Source organism: Mauremys reevesii, linkage group 2 (assembly GCF_016161935.1).
Source record: "Mauremys reevesii isolate NIE-2019 linkage group 2, ASM1616193v1, whole genome shotgun sequence".
Lineage (NCBI taxonomy): Eukaryota > Metazoa > Chordata > Testudines > Geoemydidae > Mauremys > Mauremys reevesii.
In genome coordinates this window covers 28,195,198-28,211,781 of record NC_052624.1, presented here as the reverse complement: position 1 = coordinate 28,211,781, position 16,584 = coordinate 28,195,198, and the positions used below count along the sequence as shown (strand labels likewise).

At 36.2% G+C, this 16,584-nt stretch overlaps 1 protein-coding gene across 12 annotated transcripts in view; it reads right to left on the bottom strand.

The window, feature by feature from the left end:
• Positions 1–16,584, bottom strand: part of PARD3 (par-3 family cell polarity regulator) — a 627,608-nt gene that overhangs the window by 172,208 nt on the left and 438,816 nt on the right. For 9 of the 12 annotated variants that reach the window (XM_039524331.1, XM_039524326.1, XM_039524333.1 and 6 more), the window contains 3 exons: positions 13,667–13,818; positions 12,353–12,397; positions 4,518–4,745 (listed from right to left, as the gene is read on the bottom strand). In XM_039524331.1, the coding sequence (XP_039380265.1) occupies positions 4,518–4,745; positions 12,353–12,397; positions 13,667–13,818 (425 nt within the window). The remainder of the gene's footprint in view (positions 1–4,517; positions 4,746–12,352; positions 12,398–13,666; positions 13,819–16,584) is intronic. The other 3 variants (XM_039524332.1, XM_039524328.1, XM_039524329.1) reach the window with 2 other exon arrangements.

The window sequence follows — 16,584 nt, the reverse complement described above, 5'->3', positions numbered from 1 at the left end:
CTCAGGCAATACTTGTCCATTAAGCATTCTAGATCTCCTAGAATACCCCATCAATCCACCAGCCTTAGACAAATATATTCTGAAAGTAATATTTCAGGCCAGGCAAATGTGGGTATAGACATTTATTTCTAAACCACATCGATTATAATTTTGAATCCCAAGCAACTGAAAGGTGAAAGATCTAACTGCCTCATGCTGTTAGTTCTTCTATTGTGGATACCTGGAGTAAAGCAGCTAATCTACACTACAGCAGCTACAGCAACACAGCTACGGCGCTGCAGTTGTGCCTCTATAGGCATGTAGCGTAGATGCATGTTACATGGACAGAAGGGGGTTTTCCATTGATGTAGGTAATCGACCTCTCCAAGAGGCATTATCAAGGGTCAATGAAAGAATTCTTCCATCAACCTAGCTGCAACTACAGTGGGGATTAGGTTGAGTTCACTACTTTGCACTGGGTGCAAATTTTTTCACAGACCTGAGCAACATAGCTAGGTTGACTTAAGTTTTAGGGGTTGGCCGGGCCTGACAAATTTTCCACTGTAGGTGCACTTCCAATATTCAGGCAATTGTAACTGAGAAGATAAGACTGAAACTTTCTCAAATATGTCTACATTACTAGTATTAGTGCTTTTGAGGTCACTGTGTTTACTGCTACAACTGGAACATAGGGATGTATTTAATGATTATAAAAAGTTTAGATCTGGACACAGAGGACCACATTTAAAAACAGTCTCCATTTTGTGCATGCCATTTAGCTCCTAGAATCCATTGCTGGTGCAAACAACAACATTTAGACATTTAACTATCTGATTGTGCCTGTAAATGAATACAAGCAGTACAAAATAAATATAAAATCTGGTACACCTTGCAGTCATACATTTATTTACTTTACTTCGCTAGTATTTTAAAGATGAATGGATTTTGACCTATGGCTGTTCATATTCAAAATAATCACACACTAAATTAATCCTGAGACTGTATCAAGGGTACTGTATTATGCTGAGTTGCTAAACAACTTGTCATAACAATGAATCCCCCTTTACTATTTATTTTGCATATTCTAGAGAGATAATATTGCTTCCTTTCCATTGCTGTTCTGCAATAAATATTTTTCTATCAAGCTTCCACAGTACTTTGCCTGCAATTAACTTCTGAGTCTGCACCATAGCCTCTTCTACCTAATGAACTAGGATGCATTTTCCCCCCCGTGACACACTAAAATAAGCAGATTTCCAGGTTTTTAAAAAGATGTCATGAAGAAAGTTGTTTCCCTTTTGTGCAGCACAGTGATTCTACAATTAAGATATACCTAATTACTAGTGTTTAGAACAGATGCAGATGTTGTCCAATTAAAATTCAAGTCCATGCTACAAATGAAACATCTGATTTTTGTTATGTTGCAGTAATGATGTTAGGTGGCTGGAAAATATACAAGAGATTTTTTTCTCCCATTTAGGCCATTGAAGGCAAAAATTAACTTGGGATATGCTTCAAGCATCAATTCAGGCTGAAGACCAAAGTCATCCTTCACAAACCACACTGTATTAAAGAGAACTACAAAAAGGTATTGTGAAGCTATTCCCCTAATTAGGCCATAAAATTGAAAAGATGCACATGAGAAATTGAAGCTATTTAATGTGAAGCTGTTTCATAACTGAGCTCCTAGACTGCTTATTGTGATATTTAATATGACTGTAGGTTCTAGCAATTAAGACTCAACAAAGATTAGAAAGCTTTGCGAATTTCTCCAGATTCAAATGACTTGTTCTCAGACAACACACCAGAGATAGAAATTTTGCTTCTAGTCAGCTATTCCAAGTATTAAAAACCAAGCACAATGATTCTTATAATCTAAACACCCACAACATTCTGTTATTATTATCTCATTATAGCCATTACAATCCATAAGTATCCTCCTCAAAACTCTTTAAATGTTTTCACAGAATCGGACATTTCCAGATGGTATTCATACTATTTTTAACAATTTGAATAACATATTGTTTCAAGGAGAGCAATTATATTTAAAAGGCGGTTTGGTCCTTTATCACATACAGTATCTCCATATTTTTAGAGCTCTTTCATGAGATGATCAAATGTTAAAGAGTCCTTCATAAATGCAATCCAGTGCTATTGTTTTGCCAACTCAAAGGACGGGAAGGAAGAAACATTCCTACTTCTAAAATATTTGGAAAAGAAACAGGAAAAATTTCAAGCAGGACAAACTAATACAACCTCAGGGGCAACAGCAAATTGACTACCAACATCTTGAATGGATTTTAGGAGATAAAGCAGCATTTTTAATTCTAAACAATTAGAAAATACTTAAATATGATTTAAAAACTAGTTATTTGAGTACCTAGTTATTTGAGTGCTAAATGGACCTATATCTATTCAGGACTGTCTAAACTTTGCCCAACTGAGGAGGTCATTTGGCAACATCCATGGAACCTGAGGCCACAGACAATTCGCATAAAATGGAGCAGATTGCTTATGCTCTCTGCTTTAACATGTATGCACAGCCCTCAGAGACAAAGGTCCCAGCAAATGACATTGCTTCCACTCTGTTCTAAGTGTAGTATGGCTGTCTAGGATTTGTAGATTTCACTGGCCATACCACCATCATGAATATAAGGGAAGCCACAATACAACTCCATGGTTTGAACTCACTATACTGCCATGGTGCTACCAGTTTCTGTATCACTTATGAATACACAATATTTGTAACATAGGTGAAGCTCTACCAATTTGATATATTTTGTATGTTTTACATGGCACTAAGAATCAAAAGAGTAAGAGTATGCCCAGTCCTGTATAGATACACAAGGGGTAGAGGTGGCTTAAGGTGCCTTTCCTTATTGAGTCATTGTGTATGGATTGGGCCCAATGCTACATGAACATGAGAACGTCCCACATCTATCAGTGCAAGAGTTGGGGTGAGAAGAGGTAGGGAACATAGCCTTGCTGCTTCTCCACATCAGCCAGCAGGCCTGACCTTGTACAGGGTGAGTTTGTGGGAGGGAAGCATCCACCGCATCCTCCAAAAGGTGGCCATGCATCTTCATACCACCCCTAATGACAGCAAGTGAACCCTCATAATGTCTTCTAGTAATGCCCTTTTTTATAGATTCCTTTTTTGGTCAAATGAGGTTAAACCATTTGAAACTAATTCCCACTGAGCATGGGATATCTGATGTCTGACGACAGGAAATCACTGTCAGCTGGCTCACACAAAACAAAGCCTTTTAGAAAAAAACATGGTCTCATGTCCCAAAAGACCTTAGGCATGTACTTTGGAAGAATGATCAAAATCGTTTTACACATTCCCTCATTCTTACTCACCCATTGGTTAACAGTAGATTGACAGCTAGCAGCACAAGACTGGCATTTAGCCTTGCTGCTGCATGAAATTGCTAGACATGGTGGGGAAGGGATACAGAATTAAATCTATCTGTAGCTATTTTGGGGAATACTGACTCCGGCAAAATGACCTCAGTTTAAGTCACAGAATATTTTTAGGAACAGAGTAAGGAAAATGAGTGATCTTGTACATGAGTATAACTGCAGGACCAAATTATTTAATTAAGCATAGACTTTCTCAAACTGAAAACAAATAAAAAAAAAATAAAGGGCAGAGGGTGAAAATTCACTTTCCAAACCCTTTTCGTTAGCATTTGGCCTAATGATTTTATAACTTCATTCTTCCCTAAACCTTCTTCATTCATAAACTTCTTCTAAATAGAAACAGGTTGATTTAAAAAAAAATCTTCTGAAGGGTGACAAGCAAAAATAGTACAACAAGAAGGTTAAAATTTCAATAATTTTAATACAACCCCCATTAGAATAATTTACCATTCATACTATTTGCATTCAGCATGGACTGTCATTTTACCAGCCCATTCTTACATAGTTCAATAATGATAAGGTTAGCTTTGAAGTGGTTCTTTTATGTTAATGACACATTCTCCACATGTTGGGTCACACTTGGGGTTAAAGAACTGGAAATGTAAATTAATGCCCATTAGGGTGGGTAATAGCTGATCATTAACTTCAGAATTTTATTAGATCTGCCAGCCTTACTCATTCTAATTAAAGAACAGTGGTAATTTTTTTTCCCAACACATCATTAATGTACTCTTCCATACTGACATTTTTCAACTTGAATTCAACTTTTTTCTTTTTGGTTAAACTTTTTAATTTAACAAATTTGAATATAGTCTTATCGAAATTTTTCATACTAAATAATTAAAACAAACATGCTCACTTTAATCTCATTTTCTTGCTCTAGAAAGAAAAGTAACTTCAGAGTGTTACAATCTGTGAATACATATGCAGGAGACAAGCACTTATAAAGCCTAATCTAACAATCTAGAGAAATCTAAATGATAATTAAGTCTTAAAATAAAATGTTTTGTTTTTTATTTGACCTCTTTTATAGTTATGAATCTGTTTTTAATCCTTCAAAGATAATTAAACAACAATAACATTCTTAACATACAGCAAAATAGGATACTTACAGGTCTCCATGCCTTCATCGTCATCATCTGCAACTGGTTTATCATATGATTTGTCAATTGCAGCTCTGAAGCTCTCATTGCAACCTCGTCCTCGGATTATCCGTGGGCGCGGACGATGGAAGGGAATGTCACCATTCAAAGTCACCTCAGCAACAGCCGTCTGTAGACTTTCTAATGAGCTGGATTTCTTCAGACCTAATGAAGGACCCACATCTCTTGTTGGGGAACCTAATGGTTAAAAAAAATGGTTAATTAGGATTAGTACAAAGGACTGCATGCTTGATCCTTCACACTCATAGTGAAAGTCTGTGGGGATATACTTAACATTATTCCCATCATCTCTGTAATCTGTAGAGATTTCATGATGTTTTGAACAATGAATGAGTATGTCATGTTTTAGTCAATGACATCTTACACATTCAGCATAACATCTAGAGAAAATATTTTGCCTGCTAATTTCAAGTGGCTTTTTCAACTGAATTTTAAAGACTTGCATCAAAACATTACAGTACACTAATTTTATAATGAAATGCATCTGAATAATCTAAGTGGACCTGATGGGACAAGTTCACATATTTGTTGAAAAGGTCTGAAGTAGGTATTCAGTTATTCAGGTAATACTTGACATCACCTGAAAAAGAACTTAAATTCTGGGACATAAATGTTTGGGGGTGGTGGTGGGATTCAGAACCATCCGAGACCATCTCCCATCAGTTAAACTTGAATCTTTTTAAAGGTGCGGATAAGAAATAAATTATATGATAAAGGACTTTCTTTCCCACCTCTCTTCCCAGATTTCCTCCCCATGCTTGTGGTCCAGATGCCTGACCTTTTGTAATGAGGCAACCACACCTATGATCCAAATTGTCTCACTTCTCACAAGGTGGCATCATAATGTTCAAAATAGCAGAGTCAGGCTGGAAGAGCTATCACTGAGACTTTTACCAAAGGAAACAGGGATAGGAAGAGGGACGAATAGGAACAAATTTTTTCAGAAGTTCCATCAGGAATATGTGGTAGTTTGGTCTACGTGGACAGAAGTGCAGGAGAACGGGGGAGAAATAATGAAATAGAATGGGAAGTCATCTGTGGTTACGTAGGGTTTGTTGTTATGGGTAGCCTAATACGTGAGATCTTGGGTCAGTCTCTAGTTTTATTATTTGAAGGTGGTGATGAAATAACAGTAAAAACCTCAAAAGGCTTGACTGATAGCTCATACGTGGGGGTTCACAGAATCATCGTATCTACAGATGGAAGGCATACTGTACATTTATTGGTGTTCTGGCCCGCATACCTTTAAAGGTGCCATGTGATCACACTTCCAGTGCTTTGTTTGGGAGATCACTACACAGGCTAATAGCTCTTATTATCAGGAAGATTTTCCTTGACTTTTCTTAGTTCCTCATACTAACTGTGAGGAAGTCCTCATTTTATGATATTAAAAAATTCCACTGCGTCATTGGTATTCTCACACTTCAAATTTTTCAATTATCATCATATCCACATTTAGTTGTTGCTTTGCCAAGCTATATGTACGTAACTCTTTTCAACTTCATAAATAAAACAATGTAGTCCTCCACCTGCCAGCCCTTTTCACTGGTTTGCCCTTAACTTTCTCATTTTTGATTATCTTTCTGGTAATAAGATGCGTGTAACTGAATATATTATTCTAATAATAATATAATACCTAACTTTTATACAGAGCTTTTTGTTAGCTGATCTCAAAGTGCTTTAACAAAGGAAATCAGTAACTCCATTTTACAGAATGAGATAGGGAGACACAGAGGGACAAAGTGACTTGCCCTTTGTCACTCAGCTGGTCAGTGAAGAGCCAGGAATAGAACATAGCTCTCCTAAGTCCCAGTTCAGTGCTTTATCCACTAGGACACCTTGCCTCTCACAAGCATGTATTATTCATGCCAGAGCCATGAAGAATGAAACTGTCATAAAGTGTTTATATTAGAAAGGTGCCCAGTAGGCCCCAACCTGGATTTGGGCCTCATTGTGCTAGGTAGCATTCAAAGCAAAGTAGACAACAGTCCAACCCATCTTCCTAGGACTATTATATGAAAGTAAATGTCTTAAATTTGAACTAAATATATTTAAATCTAAACCAGAAATTGTAACACCACTGACCCCAAGCATAAGCTAACGCAGCGTTTCCCAACCAGCCTACCATGGGGGTGTGCAAATGAGTGGGGGTGCCAAACAGCGGCAATGCAAAATTCCCCCATACTACTCACTAATATGGCAGAGTTGAAGAGGGGTGGCAGTTGAGTTCATTTTCCTAACTCGAGACTTAGCTCTCGAAAGTCTGAGAAATACTGAGCTAAACCGAACAGCCTGAAACCAAGTGAACTCAAATAGCAGCTGCCAAAGTGTTTTTTCCACAACTGTGCTCCTGATTGCATGAACTTGCTGAAAAATCACTTCTTCCCCATGGCTGTGCAAACCCTGCAGAGTTTGATTCACACACAGGTCCACAAAAAAACACTGCAGTTTGGACCTCAGGCACTGGGAACAAACAAGCCCCTACAGATTCACTTGGAAGTTTAAATTTGTTGAACTCCCACCTCCAAGAAGAACCCTTCCTTTCACAGACAACTGATATCTTTGGAGGGTTGGGGTTATGGGGATAGTTGGGGGCATGGAACAGCTGTTGGGGTGAGCAAGGAAGGCCAGCTGGGAACAGGGAGTTTGATGTCTTCCCAGCTGTGCAAACAAACCTCACACCACATTCGCCAAACTTTTGTGAACATGGGCTGAAGTTTGATAATATTCACACAGCTCTCATCTCTTTTCATCAGATAAATATTTCTGATCTAGTCATTATCCTAAAAACTTTTACACAGATTACTTTCTTGTATTATGTGTATGTGCAGTTGTATACACCCACACCCTCTCTTCTACTGGTGCCTGCAGTATAACAAAAGTGATGAGCTGTTTACTTTTCAAGATTAAATTTTTTTAAAACCCATCCATGAGACAGAAAAAAAAATGCCTGCCAAAATTTTGAAAGACAAGACAGCTATGAATAAACCTGCTGTTTGATAGATTCACTTTCATATACAAAGGGAGAAGGTTATCCTATTACCTAGCAACTTACTGGAAGTTTCCTTACTGCAAAATGAAATCTGAAATACCTTTCTAAATGAAATGCTCTTATATCTTTTCCTAATTACTGAATGGCTATATACTCTTTTTGTAAACAGTAATTATAAAGCAAGCATTATGTGCCCATTTACGCTCATAAAGGACATTTTAAAAAATCCCATTTCCTGCTGCCCAATAAAGATCATTGTGAGAACAATATTTATGTAAGTCATGCTCTCCCAAAGGGAAAGCTAGATGGGATATGACCTAGTGTTCCCAGAGTACTGTAAAACTAATAATGGATTGCATAAATGGGAGGAATATTTATTGAACTTGGGTGGCCATCAACATAAATGTGGACAGGTTGCAGAAGCTGAAAAAGTCAAGTATTGCCACAGAAGTAATGTAAGTACTGTGACCATAACGTTATTTATATTTTAATACAACACTATAATCTGTGGCCATTTCATAGCAAGGCAACTGTTTTGAAAACATATGGTTAAGTCTTCCTTTAAACTGAGCGGAGAAGTTCAAGATCTGTGTGAACAGGATAATCATAAAGGCAGTGGTTAGCCACAAGTCCTTGAGACACTTTGTTAACTTTTTTTTTAACAAGTTAATTTCAAAATCTATGAGGCATCATAAATTTGCCTTTTTCCACTTTAGGGCTAATAGGAAAATATCAACTTTTTTCCACAGTTACAGTTTTGACAGTAATCACTAGAAATATTATATACTCAAAATCAATTTCTACTTCCTTTAAATTTAGTTTGAAGTCTTAATTTAAAGAAATACAGGATTTTCTCCCCCATGCCCCACATCGTGTGTGTGTGTTGTTATTTTAAAGTTTCAAGTTATCAGCATTTTCCTCACCAATATTTTTTCCTGACAAATGACTGTTGATGAAGCCAGCCATCTGTAACCAAGCAACACTCCCAATGAACACCACGCTCTGTGAACCCACTCCCTTTGCACTGTATATAAATGTTCATTCATTCATCCAAGTGTCCCCCAAAACGCCCCCCCTCCGCACTTTCTCTGGCACATACATCATTGCTCCTTAAAAGGCACATACTTGCACCCTTATGGCACCTAGGTGACCACCCTCAGGAGTGCGGCATGCTTCTTGAGACTGCAAACACCCTTTCTCAGAGGGCTAGGCACCCTCATCCCCGCGTAAACATATGCATTCCTTGTATAACCACTTATGCACACATGCGTGCAACCCATCTGCTCTTTGTCCCCCACTCTGACCACATATACACCACTCCTCCTCAGAGTGCACCAAAGTAACCTTATGTGAGACATCCACACACAGATCATTCTTCCTACCACACATCCTCACTTGGGACGTGCACCTTTACACACCCCTCTAGCCAGCATAAACATGCATCTCAGACTACACATACTCCTGACAGTGCACATCAGATGACCCTCCGCCCTTTGCTGATCCTTCTATTGTCCCCACATCATAGTAGCTAAGCATTATCTCACAGAACATACTCCCAATACTACCTCATAGCACATGTGTACTCCTGGAGACATATGATACACATGGCTCATATATACCTACTTGCTGCCCCCTCCAAATGTCTTAGTTCTCCTGTTCTACTGTGCTGAACTCCCCTGCTCAAACAACTACATCATACTTTCTCCCCCTTTGATATTATATTAAGTATTTATATAGTGTCGTAACTTTGCCTGATGATTTCCAAAGATAAAAATCATATGCCATCCCCGATTCAAAGGATGTATGATGTTTCCTTAATCACTGATTTTAAAAAGTCTGTAAAATTAATTTTTAATTGAATTTTATCTTCTAAATAATTTAGTGCACTTATTTTCTTTCATTTAGAAAGCTGTTCTTGTTTAAATCAAAACTGGAATCATTGCTTTAAAAAATAAAATAAAAAACAATAGACAGTTGACTTCAGTTTCTATCCTCAATAAAACTATAAAAAATAAATTACCACTGGAGATTTAAAGTCATCCTGCTCTCTGATTAAAATAGTCTCAAATAGGTGTGTAGTATTTTATGCTAAATGGGGGAAGGGGGGAAAAAGAGTATGCTACACAGTGGCAGATATTGATGATATAAAAACCTGCCCTGCTGCTGAACTGTAAACTTGTGCAAGTCCATAAAGTCTATTTTATTTTATTTTATTTTATTTTTTTATTGGTCACACAAGAGCAGCGAGTCAGTGAATTTGTTTCCTAACAACCACTCTATTAAGTTCTGATAAACTAAAAATAGTTTTTTTTTCTATTTGTTTTTCCACACTAAAAGAGCAACATTTGGTTTAAAGAAAGAAATAACAAGCAATTATATCCACTACTGAAAATAAGAGGAAGTTTTTTGAAAGCTGATGATATTCACCATGAAAAAAACAACAAATGATTTAGATAAGCGCTGAAAGACATCTTTAGTATTACAACAAGGTGTATATAGAAATAAGAACCAACTACAGTTACTGTATGCTTAACGCTGGATAAATGAGCCATGCTCAATTGCCACTGAATATACTTCTAACCCTTGGAATGAACTGTAAACTCTGCAAGGATTAGACAGTTCAAGTGAACTGAAGAAAGAAAAATAATTAAAAATCTATTACAGTACCTAGTGCTGGTGAGAACTTTACTTTCCATTTCGGTCAACACAATTAAACCCAATTTCACTTTCAACAGAGTTTGAGTTTATTTTTCTAAAGTAAATATGCTGAAGTTTTCCATTTTATATAGTTCATCAGAATGTAGCTCGTCACATATATTAAACGTTTGTCTTTTAAAACCTCATATAAAATTTCTCAGCCAAACTACTGTAAGTTATTCATTTAATTACAGAATCTATCTTCAGCAATGGCAGAACACCATTGGTTATATACAGAATCTGGTTAACATCATGGAAAAAGAAAGGAATAAAATCAAAGCACAATAAATTGTCTTCTTCCTTTTTCAAGCCACTGAGGCTGTAAATAAAATATTTATCTTGCTTAGCCCAGGTGGCTTCGTGGTTAAGGTCATGCCCTTTAACCCAAGTTGTACAACTTGGGTCTCCTTAGAACTTAACATAAGTTTTCTATGTGGAATGATTTGCATCTTACAAATAAAACCTAAAACAGTGTGCACCCTTAAATACAAGAATTATATTTTTCTTATTGCACACGTCGGTCTTTAGGCAGTATAGTCACTGCTCTATCCTAAAAACAAGCTAAAAAGGAAACTAATTTATTTTTGATAAATTAGGAGCTGATCCTGTAGCTTTTAGCAAGTAGTCCCAGGAGCAGAGCTGTGCGAATAACTGGTTTTACAGTTTGCTCGACAAACAAAGGAAAAATCAAATAAAGAACTGTAAAAGTAAAATTGTAATAATAATTCATTTTGGATTAAACAAGACACTTCATTCATTAAACAAAAAGTTTATTTTTTGAGGTTTTTAAAAATAAAAAGGTAAAATTCAAAACAAAAAGACAATAAAAATTGAAACAATTCATTTTGAAAATGCTGAAACAAAAAGTTTCAATGTTGTGTTTCTTTTTTCTGACTGAAACAATTTTGCAATTCAACATGAATTTGTTAAATATTTCAGTCAACCTGAATCTGTATTTTTCAGCAAAAAAAGTTTTGGAAGAAAACTGTCACGCAGCTCTACCCAGGAGTAGGATTTACTCCCATCAATAAAAAGTTACAGAATTGTTTCCTGTGTTCCAATCCTACAAAAATGTACATACATTTAACTTTATGCAACAAGCATCCCGTTGAAGTTAACAGGATTATCTCAATTTGTAAAGTAAAAAAAGCATTTTGGTCTTAGTCAGCAAGATTTTAAGAGTTATTCCTAATGTCTATAAAGGTTATTAGTTTATGAGATACGTTTTTTCAGTCTATTGTTTTCTCTCTAAAATGTGGTTTAAACAGAGAAGCAACTGTAAAATACTAATAATAAATGTGGGTGGGACGTCCTATTCCCTGAGTCACGCTAAAAATAAGTAATACTTCAGGTTTAAAAGGTGAATTATTTCTAATTAGAACTAAGTAATGTTACTATGTCCTCTGGATCTAGCCTAATTAAAATAGCATTCCAAAAGGTCAAAAGCTAACTTGCATTAATAAATCATAAAGGCTCATGATTGCAGCTGGCACATTATTTTAATTACTAATAAAAATTATGCTTTGAATGCTATTTTTCATAATCATCATATAAAATCTGTTAGGATGCTTAGTGTATGAAATATGATGCTCTGTTTTGAATTCTAAAGGAAATTCAGCATATACTAAGAATTTGCAACTCAGACCCACAGTATGTGTCTCATGGCCATCTTAATGCAAAGATAGAAACTTTAGAATTAAACTATTATTTGCAAGCATGATGTTAACACTGCAATAGCTAAACAATCAGCTCTCTCTGGTCATCCCACTTTAAGTTAGAATTCAAGGCCTAAAGAACAGATTTCAGGATTTCTGAAAAAGAAAATCAAAACTAAAGTGAAAATTTATGAATTTCAGGACTGTAGGAACTGGTATACAGTTATACTAAATGACCTGTTTTGAGTATACTACCCAGATATATTTAGCTCTACACAGTATTTTCTCTGTTCTGTGCTACTTGATTATTCACAATAGAAAACAGCCATGCAAGTATTGGAATATTCATGTTTTCATGCAATGTGATTGGCAGTTCTGTAATTGTGGTTAGCTGCTTTGACCAAGGTTTCTATAGCAACAGCCTTACTGTCAATTCTTACCTGTTTTCTGGTCATCCATTGTACTGAGCTTAGTCTCGTCAGCTACTGTTAAAAGGTAAATGTATAAGGTTAGCCCAGTTAGTGCCCACACCCCACATGCATACAACATTCCAATTTTCTAAGTTAGGAGGCATTGGTAACGTCACACTTCATGCAAATAATATGCAACATTGAGCAAATATTCTTGATAAAAACGGCAGCAAACTAGTAACCATCATGCAATTTGTCAGTCACTTTCATATCACAGGCAGATACAATATGTTATTTACATGTTAGCACATCACCACTAGCCAAGGCAAGTCAACACCACCAATCTTACTTTAGAGAACGTGGTGAAGTAAGGATTGTAGTTAAGATATCCACAAATATTATAAAGCAAAAAATACTCCTTGCATTTTATTAATTTCAGCATTTAGAATTTTTATTGTACAAACACTCAAAATCTGCTTATTAAGGTTACTAGATTTTGCACTTCAAAACCTGAATCCAATGGCACATCTATGGATAGCTTAGTTAGAAATGTTTTATACCTGATTGTTTCATCACTTAAGAGATTATGTCCATAAAAGGAATATTTAATTCCCTGTTTTGGTTGATGCTACAGTATACAGTTTCCACCATACATATTACTGTATAGCCTAAACCAGAAGTGGGACTGGGCCACATTCTCTAATATGCTGCTTCATTTGTAGCCCCATTATTTTCAGTCAGACTTATTGTAGACTGCTAGGATATCAAATAGTCAAGGATAATTATGTTTATTTAAGGTATAGCCTGAGAATATGGATCTCTTCCCAATGTCAACTCAATAAAGGTAGTTAGTTTTAAAAAAATAGTATTCAGTGGTTTATTTTTAAGTACACATTTTCACCTGCTATGAAATATCTGATAGAGACAAGGTGGATGCAGTAATATCTTTTATTGGACCAACTTCTGTTGGTGAGAGAGAGAGAGTTTGTGTAATCTTGAAAGCTTGTCTCTCACCCCAACAGAAGTTGGTCCAAACCTCACCCACCTTGTCTCTCTAATATTGTGGGACTGCTACGGCTACAACAACACTGCATACAACAATGAAGTATCTTAGCGTATAAGTATATACCCATGTATATTCATATACATTTGTATGTTTACAACAAGCAAATTTATAGATATTTACAAACTGTACAGGCAGCTTGGCCACTCGTGTTTTTATACCACTCCATCACACATACATGTTTAGCTCTGTGTGTCAACCATATATTTGAAATGACAAAAATCAACATTTACAACATCAAAAATACGTTCAGATAAAACATTCAAAGAAATATCACTCACTACCTAAATCCATGCTTTTGGATTTTCGCGTTTTAACAAACTCCAACTGACTGGCATCTGAAAATTGCTTTGTGCGTTTTTCTGACATGCTCTGGCGTCCGAAACCCTCGCGCTGGAAGGCAAGCACTGGATCAGCATCTGGACTAAGAGTGCTGTGGGAAGGAAAAAAATCATGCAGACATTTATCAAGATCATGCAACCCCCTCATATGCAAAGAAAAGTCTTTATTTGGTACATGATTTCTACCTTCTTTATCTATTGATAAGGCAGCCAATTTTAAATAAACCACTGATGTAAATGGAGTTGCATCAAGAATTAATCTGGCCTATTTTGTCCACAGCAACAGTGATTTAACAAGTATCAATAATTAAAAGCCTACTAAGTCTTTATGGGGAAAAATGTGTATATAATGCCTATGCATACCAAAACACATGCAGTAAAAACACTCAGAGCTATTAGCATGACAGTGCAGTTTACTTTGACTTTCTATATATATAGGAATAATTTTTGAGTATTTCTCATTCTTAGTGACACATATGGTTTGTTTTCCAAGTAAGTTTATAGTATAGTAGTAAAGCACAAATGTGCTGGCCTATCTGCAGTCACATGAATTTCTCTGAAACACTACAGTTAAAGAATTGGGATGAACCCGTCTCACATGGGTTTGAGAATATGTTCTCAATTACTTCAATTAAACTTATAGGTGTTCAGCATCTCTCATAATCAGAACATAAATGTCTTTCCAAAGGTCACAAAGGAGCTCACAATTAGTATTGAATGAGCTGGTATAATATTAAAGTGAGGAATTCCTTTAGCAACAGCTGTTAATGTGGCTTATGTAAGTTAGAAATGTTCTGTTTCCTCTTGCTGAAAAGAATACATTGTGTGCTTCTTTCTTTGAAAGGGTTAAATTTCTAACCCTGTTTGTTTTGGAGGCTTACTCCTTTTTTGGTTTGATCTTCTTCACATAATTACTTATTTATTCTAGATATATCACATTTCTTTTAAAGCTGAATATCATGTCCAGGTAAATTCAGGTTTGTGTATGTTTATTCATTTAAAGTCATATCCACATGCTAAAACTTGATTAAATAAAAATTTCAAAAGTAGATCAAGGAGTGTGGAGAGTGGTATGTTCTGAACACAGGATGAGGAGCCAGGAATTCCTGAGTTCTGATCCCAGCTCTTAAACTGACTGAGGGTATGGCTACACTTGCAGCTGTACAGCACTTCCGCGGGAGCGCTCCCACGGCAGCGCTTTGAAGTGCGAGTGCGAGTATGGTCGCGGCGTGGAGAGCTCTCCCAGCGCTGCAGGTACTCCACCTCCCCGTGGGGATTAGCTTACAGTGCTGGCAGTCGTGCTCCCAGCACTAGGGCACTGTTTACACTGGCGCTTTACAGCACTGTAACTTGCTGCGCTCAGGGGGGTGTTTTTTCACACCCCTGAGCGAGAAAGTTGCAGCGCTGTAAAGCGCCAGTGTAGCCAAGGCCAGACTCTGCTTCTGAGTCCTTGAGCAAATTAGTTTCTCTTCAGCTTCCCCATCTGCACCTATCATACTTATCTCCCCCTCTGAGCTATTATGAGGACCAATTACTTAATATTTGCAAAACATGCTAAAAATTATAGGTGCTACATAAGTACAAAGAATTACTTTTTCTCTCATCTAGATGCAAAGTACCAAAAGTCTCAATTTAATTGAAATCTAGCTTGCTAGAAATATCAGAATGCCACATTATGCTACCAGTTTTAATGTCCACAATAATAAAGAATTTAAAATATATTATTAATGAGGCAATACCTATTTCAATAATTAACAAAGACCAACATCAGAGCCATTTGAACACACACAATTTCCATATGTAACTCAAAAGCACATCTATATGGTAAATATCCATACGTTAAAAAGTCAAAAAGCATAGTTGAGTAACTAACACCCCAAAATAGCTAATTATAATATTTTTCAGCTATGTTAAAGTCACCTTCTTTCTCACATTACTGCAACTCAGTTAATACCCATCACAATTTACTAGGTTCTAGCGTCCTTAACAAATAAGATTTCTGGAACGACAGCTGATTCTTAAAAGAATGTAACCGTCTACTGACCCTCGTGTTATTAAAATTCCACTTATTAATCCTGTCTTATTGCCCCTTTGTTTTCATAACATTTTCATCAAGGATTAGGGAGATATTGTCAGGCTGGAAAAGCTTACATTTTCTGCGGTGATTCAGAACAGCTGCCATTCTTGTTTGGATAACCCTTCGTCCATATTCTTAGCTTTACCCTTTGAGCCTTCCAGCAATATCATACAATGCACCTTCATTTTATAAATCTTCCCTCACCCATTAGCAGCAGGAAATTAATGCAACAATCTACTTCTGCTGCTATTTATTTTTTACAAATAAAAAGCATTATATATGGAGTAAGGCCCTAAACTGATCTGCTCTTTTACCTGCAATTGTATCTAAAGATCTCAACAATTTCTCATAAAGGAAGAGATTTAAATGTTTTTGTACAAAATGAATTCCACAATATCTAATCTATTTCCTTTTCAGTTATTTTCATTTAAGCTCAGAAAGGTATATGAATAGTAACTTACACTGCCGCAGTAAATATAAAAAGCATCTTTAGTTTTCAAATGGGCTTTTACTTTATAGTATAAATTCTTCCTACCACCACCCCCATTCAACTGAAAAATTCACTCAGAGGTAAGTATTACATGACATCTTAAGTGCTGTTCAATTTAAAAATCTTAGATTTACAGCTCTAAAACCTTTAACAAAAGAGACACATGGACATTTCAATGGCCCAAATTACAGGTGAGACTTTTCTACACGAAAAGTTGCAATATTAACAGAAAAGCAAAATGTACATTGAAAAAAAGTTATTTTTACCACATTTATTAAAACGCTGTTTAGA